General features: G+C 36.2%; 1 protein-coding gene across 3 annotated transcripts in view; it reads right to left on the bottom strand.

Moving 5' to 3' along the window:
• Positions 1-14,571, bottom strand: part of LOC149959531 (tumor protein p73-like) — a 29,584-nt gene extending 15,013 nt beyond the window's left edge. The window contains exons 1-6 of one of the 3 annotated variants that reach the window (XM_090166481.1): positions 14,485-14,571; positions 10,309-10,459; positions 8,154-8,211; positions 4,407-4,514; positions 3,433-3,470; positions 982-1,066 (exon numbers count right to left, since the gene is read on the bottom strand). In XM_090166481.1, coding sequence (XP_090022607.1) covers positions 982-1,066; positions 3,433-3,470; positions 4,407-4,514; positions 8,154-8,211; positions 10,309-10,445 — 426 coding nt within the window. In that variant the 5' untranslated portion in view covers positions 10,446-10,459; positions 14,485-14,571. Of the gene's footprint in view, positions 1-981; positions 1,067-3,432; positions 3,471-4,406; positions 4,515-4,647; positions 5,025-8,153; positions 8,212-10,308; positions 10,460-13,886; positions 13,981-14,484 lie in introns of those variants that run through there. The other 2 variants (XM_090166482.1, XM_090166483.1) reach the window with 2 other exon arrangements.
• Positions 14,572-14,877: the final 306 nt, after the last annotated feature.

The following is a 14,877-nucleotide window of genomic DNA, read 5'->3' as shown; positions in this document are numbered from 1 at the left end:
AGAATACATTGCCCGTTCTATAAGTCAACCTAACACTAAAGACATAGATAAGGACAGGCTACAGTATAAGAGTCAGTGAAATGAGCAGTCGGTCAAATGAGGAGTCGTTCAAATGAGCAGTCGTTCAAATGAGCAGTCGTTCAAATGAGCAGTCGTTCAAATGAGCAGTCGTTCAAATGAGCAGTCGTTCAAATGAGCAGTCGTTCAAATGAGCAGTCGTTCAAATGAGCAGTCGTTCAAATGAGCAGTCGTTCAAATGAGCAGTCGTTCAAATGAGCAGTCGGCCAAATGAGCAGTCGGCCAAATGAGCAGTCGGCCAAATGAGCAGTCGGCCAAATGAGCAGTCGGCCAAATGAGTAGTCGGTCAAATGAGTAGTCGGACAAATGAGCAGTCGGACAAATGAGCAGTCGGTCAAACGGGCTGCTCATTTGGTCGACCAGAATTTCAGCTAAAAGAGTAGTCGGCCAAATGAGTAGTCGGCCTAATGAGTAGTCGGCCATATGGTCTGCTCATTGGCCGACCGAAAAGTCGACCAAATGAGCTGTCGGCCAAATGGGCATTCGGACATATGAGCAGTCGGCCAAATGAAAAGTCGGTCAAATGAGGAGTCGGTCAAATGCGGAGTCGGCCAAATGCACCCCACCCTCGATGACGGCATCAATAAAACCTTAAACCAACGGGGAGGGTGATGGAAAAACCGGTTTTGGGGGGATGAAATTTCCGCGGTAGAGGGCTTGCCGAGGGGCTAACCACTCTTAGAAAGTCTGTACACCGGATTACGCTTAGATTAGCACTGCCAAAGGCAGGGACTTCAAAGATTACGCGTAATCCCATTAGTACAGTCAAAGGTACGGCTCTGTACACCGATTACGCGGAGTGATCAGCCCCTCGGGGCTTGCTCGTCGGTTGCCTGTACGATAAAGGCGGCGCCCAGTAAACGTTTCTAAAAAAGAGTGTGAGAAATGGAATGGCAAACTTACAGTCCACGGCGTGCTTTTGGCAGGATTGGTTTGGTTAGTTCCGTGAAAGGTGGCTTCAAAATCGTAATATCCGCGGTCATTTTTGCTAGAAACGGAATAGATTGGCAAGATGAGACATTAGCGGTAAATCGAAGTTACTGAAATCACTTGCTGAAATCTAGGAGCAATAAACACAAGGAGAACGCAGCTAGCCTTTAAACACGCTAACGCCGTGTTGTGTACAAATTTCATTGGATGAACCTTTACGCTGAACGTTTTACGGAAAGGGGGAAGACAATTTCCGAATTTATCCCTTCCGACGGCAGCAGGCGCTAAAGCGTCTAACCAATGAAAACTGTACGCGAGAAAATGCACGACTTTGGACGGGTAACGGGTTGCGTCCTCCTTGTGTGTTTGTTGCTCGGACTTGCTGAAATAGATGTTTAAATAAATCGCCCAGAAGTAATATTTCCAAGAGCCAGGATCCGCAAGTTATCGAGTATATGGTGCTTGTTGAAAAATTAACACTTTTCCCCTGTACGGTATGCAACAAGTGTTTGTACAAAATATCTGGAATTAAATTCCTTGGCATTTCCAAGTTTTCTCTGACCAAATTGACATATTTTCCCTGACCATTTTTGTAGAATAAATTAATGTTTTGAGGTAATTCTCGAAAAATTTGGATTAAGTATTTTTAATACATCTTTCAAAAATTTTATTTGCCTGATTTTTTTGGGTTCATTTTAAAATTCCCCGACTTTTCCCCTCCCTGACCATTTGAAATCATTTTACTATTCCCCGACTTTTCCCCTCCCTGACCCTTTGAAATCATTTTACTATTCCCCGACTTTTCCCCTCCCTGACCCTTTGAAATCATTTTAATATTCCCCGACTTTTCCTTGACCCTTCGGAATCATTTTAAAATTCCCCGACTTTTCCTTGACCATTCGGAATCATTTTAAAATTCCCCGACTTTTCCATGTTTTCCAGGTCGTGTACGAACCCTGCTTGGCAAAAACCCTAAGTTCTGTTTACAGGTGAAAATTTTCCATTATTTCCACAAGCACTATATAAACAATACCTTGCGGGTCCTGGCTCTCGGTAATATTACTTCTTGGCGATTTCCTTGAAGGATGATTTATTTAAGTGTCTATTGAAGCTAGTCAAAAATCAAAACCGCGAAGTTAGTAATAATTTAGTTCCCCCATTCTGCTGTTCGAGGGGCTGATCACTCCGCGTAATCGGTGTACAGAGCCGTACCTTTGACTGTACTAATGGGATTACGCGTAATCTTTCAAGTCCCTGCAGTGCTAATCTAAGCGTAATCCGGTGTACAGACTTTCTAAGAGTGGTTAGCCCCTCGCTGCTCTTCAACTCTCTTAAGCTTAAGGGGAAGACGAGGTAGCAGACGACGTAATGCGAGTTTTCACAAGGCATAGAAACTACCACAGGAATGGAAGGCCCTGCCATTGTACGTGCTTTACTAAGATGACACGGGCAAAAGGTTCTCCCTTCATTTCCGATTATCTCTGGTCCAATAAAAAAAAGCTTTGGAAATGACGGCCAATTAGCCTTTTCAGTTTACATAGAGCCACGTTGTGGCAAATGCAAGAAGCTCATAAACTGCTGGATTTTCGTCTGCTAAGCAGACGATTTTCAATAAAGCGTCTGCTTAGCAGACCAAAATTCATCAGTTCATGAGCTTCTCGCATTTGCCACTACGTGACTCTATGTAAACTGAAAAGGTTAATTAGATTCAAGCGGAAATGAACGGAGAACCTTTTGCGCGTACCGAGCCCGTAACACTTTTCATCGACTCTTGTAGTTTCTATGCACAAGGTAAGGGGAAAATAAATTGACATCCGATGACTTTTGGAATCGGACATATGGTACTAGTAGTGCTCGGAATTGTTTATTCGTTATCCACAAATTTTCCGATTTATTTAAAAAAAGTTGGTTAAAAGAATATCATTTTAACTTATTTAATTATGTTTTTTACAACGATTGGGAAAACGATTTCCCTGGCTATTTCATTATTCCCATAAAATGTACAGGTTTTCCCATGTACATTTCCCTGATTTTTCCCGGTTTCCCCATGGAAATTTCCCTGATTATTCCAAGTTTTCCCCTGAATATTTCCCATGATTATTCCTAGTTTTCCCATATTTCCCTGATTATTCCAGGTTTTCCCGTGAATATTTCCCTTATTATTACAGGTTATCCCATGAATATTTCCTTGATTTTTCCTGGCTTTCCCATGAATATTTCCCTGATTTTTCCAATACTTTAACCATACAACAGAAAGTAACCAAATCATGTGACCACCGATCTTTTTCAAAATCACCTATTCCCCCTGGCATAGCGCCCCCCAACGGGACCTACAGGCTACATCCGATGTCAAATTGCCAAATTCAAAACCGTTAAATGTCAGGCTAATTTTCAATATAAAAAATATTAAATCTTTTAACTTACTGCAACTGATTGTTATCTTGATTATTGAAATCTTCAAACTGAAATATAATAAAAACCCTTGAAAAATATAAATTTAAGGGGAATAGGGACTTGGCAGTGCTACGTCAGTTTTTTTTTTCAATAGTTTTTATCGTGGGGAAAAAATATGATCACAATGGCGAAAGCTACGGAGTGCCAAGTCACTATTCTAGTTATAAAACATCTAACCAAATTTTGCTGGTAAGGTTGCCATATCCTACTTACGCAATATATTTATGGTCTAACAAATTACATACCCACGTCAGGCGCGTGATCAGGGTTTTGGCGATGGGGGGCCTTCTAAAAATCAGTAAGTCGCATTCTTAGGGATTAGCCCTAAGAATGCGACTTACTGATTTTTAGAAGGCCCCCTGTTTGCACTTAAAACGTGCTCGAACGCGATTAGGGTAAAAGATTTTTACTGCCGTTCATTTAACAATTTTAACGTATAAAATCAAAATGTAAAAAAACCCAATATTTTAAGTTTGTTAATTGCATTTCAAGATACCAAATTTAATTTACCGTTTAATTTTGTACTTTACACGTGATAATTACATGATCCTAGGCTAAACGTAAATTTGGTAGTTAAATGTAAGGAACAAAACTAATCAAAGAAAATATCAGAAGTAAATGAACCGAAGTTATCGAAATAGCGCTCAGAGTCTGAGGGCGTTTTCCTAATGAAAATGATGATAAAATCGAGTCAAATAAAAGCTAATTTCCATCCCGGTCTTTCGACGCGATAAATTGCACTTGGGAATTGTGGGTATAGCTATTTCTATGTATAAAAATAGTTCCATAAAAACAATCACGTTTTTTTTAGGCTTAGGTGCGCCCAAAATTTCAAATTCGAGGTCAAAATGTAACATCATAAAGAAAACGCCTCTAACTAGGGAAGTATAGCAGTCAGATAACTTCGGTTCATTTACTTCTAAAAATATTTAATGGTACATTACATTATTAGTGGTTTCCAGGTCGTTGGTTTGGCTGTCATGATCTCGTCTTTGCGACTCAAGAACGTGCAATTCTGTGGCAGGATTCAAATTTCTCTCTTCGTAGTCACTCTAAAAAATTACAAAAATATAATATAAATTAAGTTGATATCATTTTCACTGTGGTATTAGAAACAATACGACACTTTGTACACCTAATTTCAATTAAACACAAAACTCGTACCAAACTAAAACCAATGCTTACCGAATCGAGCCGTTCTAGTTTAATTTTTATGTGTTTATCCATGTTTCGCTGCAAGACGGGCATTTTTAAAAATATTTATTGATATTTTAATAAATTAAAATATTAAACTTTCTTGTAAATACTCTAAAGCGTTTCGATAAATATATATATTATTTTAAAGAGGAACCTAAAAATATCACGTAAAAAGGATAGATAAGAACGGTGGGTTTCTGATATTAGGGACTCTTTATAATTTAAACTTATGATTGGGGCTGTTCGAGAGTTACTAGTGCCACTAACGGTCCTGGACTCGGGGAGTTTTAAGGCAAACAGGAACTCCTCCCCTCCTAGTTCGGAAAAATAACGAGAGAGAACTTGCTCAACCGTCGCAGTAGGAGCCGCTAGGCCTATCGCGCGTTTTGTTGACGCAGCAGCCATATACCGGTTTTCCCGCGACTGAATTCCTCTTCCAAACACGCCCGGGCCTGTTCCCCACCCCCCACCCACCTCGTTTCACTATCGCCCGCCATGACGCCTCGAAGAAATTAAAGACTTCGAGATCTGTCGCGTCATAAATTCTACACCACTAACACAATCGAAATCCCTAAATGCTGACTTACTGAATATTAAAATTAATTCGATTTTTACGTAACCGAACAATAATGTAAAAAAAAATAACGACGCGTAGAAATATTCCAAAAAATTATCGTACAAAGACGACCAAACAGGTTTCAACTTGTTGCTTCGCGCCCGTTCAGGTCGAATGACTAATCGTGCGACGTGTAATAGTATGTAGTAGAAATATTCTGAAGTTTATTTTTTTGTCTTAAGATTAATAAATATTACCCGATGTTTATTCGCGACCGAAACGAGTCAAGGGGGGCGATTCTGTAAAAATTCGAATGGGAATAGGTGCTTAAATAAAACATTTTCCCAGAAATTGCCAAGAAGTAATATTTCCGACAGAAAGGACTCATAAGTTACTATTTATATAGTGCTTGTTGAAATATTAGAAAGCTGGGAACTTTTCTCGAACATAACATCGGTTTTTTGCTAAGCCTTAACATGCCAAAAAAAGTTACCTGGTTAAAAGGAAACACTTGTTGCATACCGTATTGCAAAAGTAATACGTTTAGTTCTAAAGGAATTAGTTTTCATCTTTTTCCGAAAGATAATTTTATACGAAATGAATTAACTCTGCCTCCATGAGAAGCTTTAAAATTGCCCGGTAACATAAAAATATTCCGTATAATTTTAATTATTTATACCATAGAGGATGATGATAATAATAATAATATTATCTTCTTATACTTGTTAGTTTTAGTAACATTATATATTTTACCTTAAAATATATTATCGAAAATTAATATTAGTATGTTCCTTATATACGTGAGCCGACGCGTTTCTTATCTGACGCAAAAATCTCATGAGCGCCGACAAGAACGCGTCTCCATTGGCTTAAATATGACTTTTTGGCTATCCATTCCAACCGTTTAACATGGTTTAACCGACCGACCGGAAATAGTTCTTTCAAAGATGAATTTGGAGAGAGGAGTAAAAACCGAGTATCTTTTATTGAAGCGTCCATTCGATCTCGATACCCTATACCATGTCGAGATCGACTTCGACAATTTGCATTGATTTATGCTTATTTGAAATCTTTACCGAATACCATTCGTCGAGATCTCGAAGTTCGAAATGTAGTTTTCGATCGAAAATTGGATTTCGAATATTTACAGAATAGGCCCCAAGGTGGCGTAACGGTGGTAGCTTTTCCGAAGTGGCGCCTATGATCTAGCGTCTGCTACAGACAAATTAAAAAGTCATAAGAACGGTTTTTTCTTATATAAACTTATCAAAATATAAGCAAACGATGCCAAAATTATATTAATACTGAAGTATCAACATTTATTAAGTCAAAATAGTCTCGGAATTTCGGAAAAGCTAGGAAAAAGATTTTCGAAAAGTGTGTCTGGCAGCACTTCTCATTGAAAATATGCCAGTGGGATAACGCCGCCGAAAATCCATTACGGCGTTCGTAAGGATCAAAAATTGTCCTTAAAAAATTTAAAGTATCCTTATAATCGAATTCTCGTATTCTAACCCTATCCTTAAGAAAAACTGTCCTTAATAAGGAGCGAAAATAGTCCTTAATATAAACTGAGGGTAAAACCTCTCCTTAGATGAGTAAGGACCAAGAATTATCCTTATTTGGCTCATATTTTAAGATGGCCGCCTTGATATATATTTAAATTTTATATTAAACTGTTAGAGCACGGCCAACTTTGATCACGCGCTGTTCGCGCTACTACGGCCAACACATTCGTCGAAATTCCGCGAGCAAGGATTTTCCCCCTATAAACTGTACTATAATGTGTAGGAGTTCAGCGCCACGCTCGGTGGTTATATTGTCCCCAATGTAAAAACTATACTAAAAATAATAATCCGCTAGGGGCGCTGACGTCATACACATCTTTTGCTCATAGGTTAACACAGAAACGTCAACGAATGAGATGGCCGCTGTAGCGCGAGAGATGCGCGAGAAATCAAAGTTGGCCGTGGTTAGAGCGAATGTCAACAAAGCACTTAACAGCGATTTTCAGTCAAAAAGAGTGATAAGAAATTAAAATCATAATTAATTATTGACTACTCTTTTTAAAGTATTTGTTCCTATGAATAAGGGTATAATGTATTTAATAGTAATTAATTTTTTTGTAATATTTCCTCTAAGATTATCGAACTTTAAAAAATTCCCTTTGTTCAATATTCATTTTAATAATTTAATTTAAATCTTATATAACGAGGCCTACTTGCAAAATGAATATCTAGCTAAACTCTGAGATCTATCACTTCAATTGTTTTTTTCCCTTCATCCTCCACAGTGACGCCAAAACATTTCTAAATAATGAACTAATCTAACTCAACTTCGTTAACGTGATATTCCGGAAATTTGGCGCACGATTTTGAATACTGCCATTTTTAGGCTTAATGCGTATTTGGCTGCACTATGGTTACGCAACAGACGGAATTTTTTGGAGTACAAGATAATTGGCTGAATTTGAACTCTGACTCCTTAAGAATAACCATTAGAAAAATTCAAATCACAAAGAGGTTTAAACTGCCTTGTTACAAAGTTGCTAGTCGTTTTACTGATTTATCTTTGCTGAAGAAAGGATGTAATAAGAAAATATGCATGAGCAAGGCTACAAGCTTCATACTGGAGTTATTATGCATTGAATTGGGAATAGTACAGCTAGAATGACAATTTCAATCTGCCGGTGGCGCCATCCGCTGTTAGCTGGGGGAACTATATACTATACAATTGAATTAATAGCACTAATGTACTTTGAAAGTTATAGATGGCGCCACTCGTTCAATGATAGAGTTGACTACGACTCCCGAACCCGCCAATGCCATTCTAGCGGTACTATTCCCAATTCAATGGTATAATGTTACTTATGTACAATAATAATTACCGTCAACATGTTAATTAGTTAATTAACCCAATCTTGAAAATATGGACTAACCATGAATGGATCCGGTTGATGAGAGACACCAGGTGGCGATTCGAACAGATTGTCACCACTAAAAAAATAAAATTTCGTTAGAATAAATAATTTTCATCCTAACTTAAAGGCCTAGGATTTCTTCCGCCTGTTTTCCTATAAGTTTTCTTCCTGCCACGCAAATATCCAGATGGTAGGCCAACGTGTTCTGCGGTTGGCCTACAACCAGGATATTTGGTGCCATCTATATTTGCCACACGTCATTAAACTAGTAAGAAAAGTAGTACCCGTGAGAAATTATCCCAACCACTAATATAAAAAGTAAATTTACTTTTGCTAATATCAGTGGCACACTCAGGGGGGCAATCCCCCCTTTAATTAAATCCGGAGTGCGCCACTGAATACCCTTGCGTAAGAGAAGTGACTAGTGAGCATGAATTTATAAATACCTAAAACAAAGTTTAAAATTGTAAATTAAAGACAGCAAAAATTTTCTACTGAACTGTCTAAATTGAAGATGTTTTATTTAAGAGCCTATTTTACTCATTTTCAAACTAAATTCCTGTTAAAAAATGGTCGACAATTTAGGCACCTTCTACGAGTTTTTAAAATAATATTGTGAGACCTACCCGGGCCTGTCTGACCCCCTGAATCGATTCCCCCTTCCTCGATTGATAGCAACGGGAAGCTGAAGGTCGTAACTCTAGGCAGGATTAGGTGGTACGGTGTCGACTTTCCAGGAAGTTGATATAGATAAGCTCGTACGCATAGCATGCAGGGGGCTCTACTCCCACATGTATTCGGCTACGTCTACAACTTATTTTTCGATTAGCTTAATCTCCACTATTACAACCTGCAGGAAAGTTGGCCATTTTTATTTACATAAGCTTAATCCCAAGTATTACAATAGTCCCTAATCATAGATATATTAAGACAAGTGTCCGCTCTAGGTGAAGTAGCTCTTTTTTCAACAGATGTCGCTAGCGTCGAAATCAAAACAAGATGCTGAAGCTACATTTTGATCCAAAAGGCGGGACATAAAGTATGCTTCGCGTTGATTGGCTCGTTTGTAAATTTGTCAATAACTTCAATTATAGTAATTGTTTAGAATATATTTTATACATATTTGAATTTTAGTTTCCGTTCCCAGTTATAGATGGCTCCACGCTCTCCACGAAATCCATTTTTTTCGAAGATTCGAATAGATTGATGGCCATCTCTAATAACAGGGGCCTTTTAATAATACAGGTGGCAATGATAGAGCCGACAGTTGCTTTAAATAGTATAGATCCACAATTCTACGAGGAACTGATACGGGAGTGACAGCTGAATGCGATACATCGTATCACCATCTTTCCACCAAAAGCAAAATAAAAAATGACACGTGACTTCAACTCCACGTTACTTTAGGTCTATCATCATTATTAGGCCTAATCTACCGCGTCCTTTTTTACAAATACTAATTTTGAACACCGATAGATGGCATTATTACGTAGCGAATAGTAAATAAACCCTTGTAATCCTAATCTGACAGCTCTGCTATTTTTGTGGCCGGCTGAGAACCCTTTTGCCTGGCAGTACTGTTTCTCTTCACCGAAAACAGTGTTGCCATATTGTGGGAATTTTAGTGGGTTATTTTGGCTCTGCGGGAAAGGTAATTTTTTTAAAATCGTTGGTTTTGAGGGAATTTTCATGTCTACGGGTATTTATCCTACGTTTTTTTTATTTAACCAAGCGAATTTAACTATCAATAGAAAGCTGAAAATTATCTAGAACAGTGTATTTTATTAAGTCTTGGTATTTTGGAAAAATTGTAACGGAGGCGCCTGTAATACTAATTTCAATAAAATTTAATTTAAAAAGGTGACTTTGCAAAACTTTTGAAATTACGCTATGTTTTCCGTTGAGTTTTCGTTGGGGGCGGGGCTAAATAGGGGTGTGGAAATTCGTGGGAAATTTACTATGCCGCACGCTCGATGCAGCAATGGTAATTTCGACTTTCGAACATTGGCAACACTGACCGAAAATGGCGGCCGCGTATATTTTGTTTCCTAACCCGCTCGTCTAGTTTTTCGCGGTTATTCTGAATAATCAACTTGAGGATCTTGGAAAAATAATAGTAGAACTACAATTATTAATCCAAGGTAGGATGTTGAGGTTATACATCGAAACTTACGGTAGGATGTTGAGGTTGTACATGGAATTGGCGTTGTCCAGCAACTGATAAACCTCGTGGGTCATGAGTGGGCTGACTGCGCACTCTTCGGCGGAGGAATACTCGTCCACGGAACCGTTCCCCGCGTCACCTGCCATCTCTTCACGTCAATCTGACAAACAAACATCACACTTTAAACAGTAACGAATTTCTAAACTAGATCTTTAATTTGGTTTAAATTACTACAGGGTTGGCAAAAACCAGCCAGACTGGTTTCATCCACCCTGGTTAAATCCATTGAGAATAAATATTGAAAAAAAAAATTATTAATAGTTTTAGCCGGTTTAAACCACCAGATTCAACCAGATTTACCATACTGGATTTTTTGCCAACCCGGAATCAAAATAAATAATAAATAGTTAAGGAACATAACTGTAAAATGAAGATTAAACCGAGGGGCAGGTCACTTCCTTGATTAACGACGCACCCCTCGAAATATTAAATCCGTTTTAATCGTGATTATTTTGATTAAATTTAATTTGATCGCGATTATCACGTTTAATCAATATTTAGAATGTTTAAATCTGATTTAATCCTGATTGATATGATTAAATCGTGATTGAAACGATTAAATCGTGATTGATATGATTAAATCGTGATTGAAACGATTAAATCGTGATTGAAACGATTAAATCGTGATTGATATGATTAAATCGTGATTGAAACGATTAAATCGTGATTGAAACGATTAAATCGCGATTAGAAATTAGAACGAGCATCAAAATGATTATATTGTTGATTCGAATGATTATAATTGTGCGTGATTAGAACGAGCTGATTATAATAATTTAATATGTGATTAGAATTATTATTTCGTATTTACCGCGCTCGATAAAATCTAGATTCGACTGATTATATTGATAAAATCGTGATTAAAACGAATAAATCTGATTTAAATGATTAAATCTGATTTAAATGATTAAAATTATTAAATCCTGATTAAAAAGATTAGATCATTATTATAATAATTAAATCTCGTTTAAATCGTGATAAGATTTTTTAATCTTGATTACCCTGATTTAATAATTTTACTATGGTTAAGACGCACCCAAATGGAAGTGACCTGCCCCTCGGATTAAACTATTTTGGCAATATAAAATATAAAGAATCATTAGAAGGATAATTTAGAATTTAAATATTTCTATTGGAAAAATATCAATAATCATACTTGTAATTTATCAGTTTGTTATTAATTATTTGTTACGCTTAATAGACGCTTAAATAAATCATCATCCCAGGAAATCGCCAAGAATTAATATTTCCGAGAGCCAGGACCCGCAAGATATTGTTTATATAGTGCTTGTGGAAATAATGGAAACTTTTCACATGTAAACAGAACGTCGTGTTTTGCTAAGCCTTAAGATGTCAAAAAAAGCTACCTGGTTAAAAGGGAACGCTTGTTGGTGACAAATTTCCATTATTTTAACATGCACTATATAAACAGTGACTTGCAGGTCCCGGCTCTCGGAAATATTACTTCTTGGCGATTTTCTGGGAGGATGATTTATTGATGTGTCTATTATTAAAATTATGGTAATATTATTTCGCATTCAAAATAAATATCAATGACGCAAAACATGATGTAATCGCAAATAAACTAGAGGAATATTAATAAGCCTTTTCAGTTTACTTAAGAGTCACCGAGCGGATAACGTGAGAAATTCAAAAACTTCCAGATTCTCATCTATTAATCGGACGATTTGTATTTACAAACAGTGGCGTAGCCAGGGAGGGGCCACAGAAACGTATGGTCGTACGTACAAATATTTTTATTTTTGTTATTTTTTTTCAATGGCGCCCCCCCCCCCCGAAAAAATCCGGGCTACGCCACTGTTTACAAAACAGAACACTTAGCAGACGAAAATCCAACAGTTTGAGCTTCTCGAGATGGCCGCTACGTGGCTCAACTGAAAAGGCTATTTTAATTTAATTTACGGCCAACATAAGTTTATTAAAATATTTAATGGCAATATTAGAAAGTAATTTAAATATTAATTAGTACGTTTTTAAACGAAGATACTCATGAAGAGATAAATCAATTAGGTTTTATTATTTAACCAACCCCGGTTAACGAGAGCTTTCGAACTCGCAAGGTGTTTATCAATCTTAAATACCATGGTTTTTAAAAGTTTTAAAAATTTAAATGTAATTTACAGGAAATTTACTTATATAGTTTCTATTCCTTTACTATATTTTCTCTGACGTAATGAAATTCCTAAGCCCTTAATTTATGCGCGTGGTGTTTGGAACAGGCGTTCAGGAGCATACCTCGCTGATACTAGTGGTAACAACTTCCAACGTGGAAGGTGGTGACTCACTGATGTTATTCGGGCGGGAGAGTCTTTTTTTTGGATAGTCGAAAGATGTTTTATCCCGCCCGGGGAGGGGGGCGGAGCGTTTTCGGGAGAGGGGTGGGGGGCAACGCTGTTATTTCGCCGGGAAATCGAAACGTGTTTAAACAGGCCCGGCTTCCTAACCCTCAAAATTAAAATCACCCCGCGCCAGACTGTCAAAGGGACTATTTTGTACCTACAAAACAAAGATTTCTTTAAAAACGTGTACGATTAGCCGAGTTTAAAATACGATAACGACTAAAAGGAAATAAGTAAATTTACCAAACAAGATATTTGATAATTGGCCAATTTTACGCCTCGTAAAATATAAACGAAAGCATTCCTAATTTAAATTACGCATTCGAAAAATATACGGTGGCAACCAATGACGCAACACGGCGTAATATTGAGGCATAACTGATAGAATGAAATCTAAAGCTTTATGGTAAATGGATCAATCAATTCTATTAAAAGATAAAACAATTGAGCCGCATTTAGTTTCACGATGAAATGAGATTAGTCAAAGCAGAATGCCTCGAAAATCATAACAAAGATTAATTTAGTACGTGTAGATAAATTATTGTAGATAACATTTTACGAGGCAATTTGGTTATTAAACTCTGAACAGGTTAAAAATAGTTTTTAACGCATTTTAAATGAGCATGCAATTTAAATATTTTGACTGGTTTTTTAATAATAACCCTAATAATAATATTAGTAATAATTTCTTGAGGTGACCTTATATCACGCAAAACATACTCCAATATTTAAATTGAAAAATTATAATTATTGACAAATATATAATAATAATAATTGAAATTCAAAAATAATTATAAAAATATTATAATATTAATTGCTTTTCAAATTAATATTATCATAATTTATATTAATACTAATAATGTACAAAAATGAATACTTTACTAAAATCATCTCATTTGTAACTTAAATTATTTAAAATAATGATGATTGTTGTATGTCAAATCAACTCACCGGTAACTTAAATAAATAATTTATGCACTCATTTTTTAAATAATACAATTATTATATCAGTATAATTTTTGTAATCGTAATAAAATGCATTAGTATATTTCTAAATACAGGCATTAGAAATTAATACATTCTAATACAAACAAAGGAATACTTATTTTAATCAATATCGAAGATTAATGAAACTCGCGCGAAAAAAGTTTAAATTCTATAACTTGCCTCTGAGAATGAATATTTAAGTCATGACTGTACGTTGAAACCCCACTTATCGTCCAAACCTTTTCTATACCAACCTCAAAATTCATTCGTAATAGATTTTGAACAAAATTAATGAATTAAAAAATAGAATTCTATCAAAAGTAACACCACTTCCTTTCGAATATAAATCATAATTAATAAAAAATAATAAAATTATTTAAGAAATTAATAAAATTACCTCGAATGTCTAAATTAATGGGATTAAATTAAAAAATAAGTAAAATTATTTAAAAAATAATAAAATTATTTTAAAAATAATAAAATTATTTAAAAAATAATAAAATTATTTAAAAAATAAAGAAACTAATAAGGAATGAATAAAATAGCTTAGAATAAACGAAAATTATTTAAAAAATAAATTAAATTACTTAAAAAAGAATACACTCACTAAAAAACGAATAAAATTATTTAAAAAATAATAAAATTATATAAAAAACCGAATAAAATAATTGAAATTGCCATTCTCATCTCCCAACCCTCGTCGCCAAACATTAAAAAATTTCGCTTTTCATTTCGGTAAATGTTTTTTACCGAGCGCATGATCTTAACTCTATCTTACCTATAAAACCTAACGAAACGAAAAGTGGGGAATAGTTGTTTGATAATAAACATTCGTTCTCCGGGAAAGCGACGTTCTCTGCTCTGTGATGATCCGCGCTTGTGTCGGGCGCTCGGCTTTGCGGGAGGACTTCTGCCAGCGGAAAACCGGGGGGTGGCAGTGTGGGGGAAAAGGGGAGGGCCAACCTGCGCCTCTCCATCTCCATCTCAAAGTGGGTCAGTGTCTTCCCCCCGTCGAAAACGAAGCCCAAGGAACCGCTCCAAAGACGGCTGACGAGTGTCGCTCTTGTAGTCTGTCCTTTTCGATATATGAAAAAGTCGTTATCATGAGTTCATAATTACAACGCAGTTTGCCCATCTTCAGCGTGTTATATCTTTATTGATAACTAATTTC

Source organism: Leiobunum rupestre, chromosome 2 (genome assembly GCF_980474605.1).
Source record: "Leiobunum rupestre chromosome 2, qqLeiRupe1.1.hap1, whole genome shotgun sequence".
In the NCBI taxonomy this organism is placed as follows: domain Eukaryota; kingdom Metazoa; phylum Arthropoda; class Arachnida; order Opiliones; family Sclerosomatidae; genus Leiobunum; species Leiobunum rupestre.
This window is presented reverse-complemented; position numbering and strand designations above follow the sequence as displayed.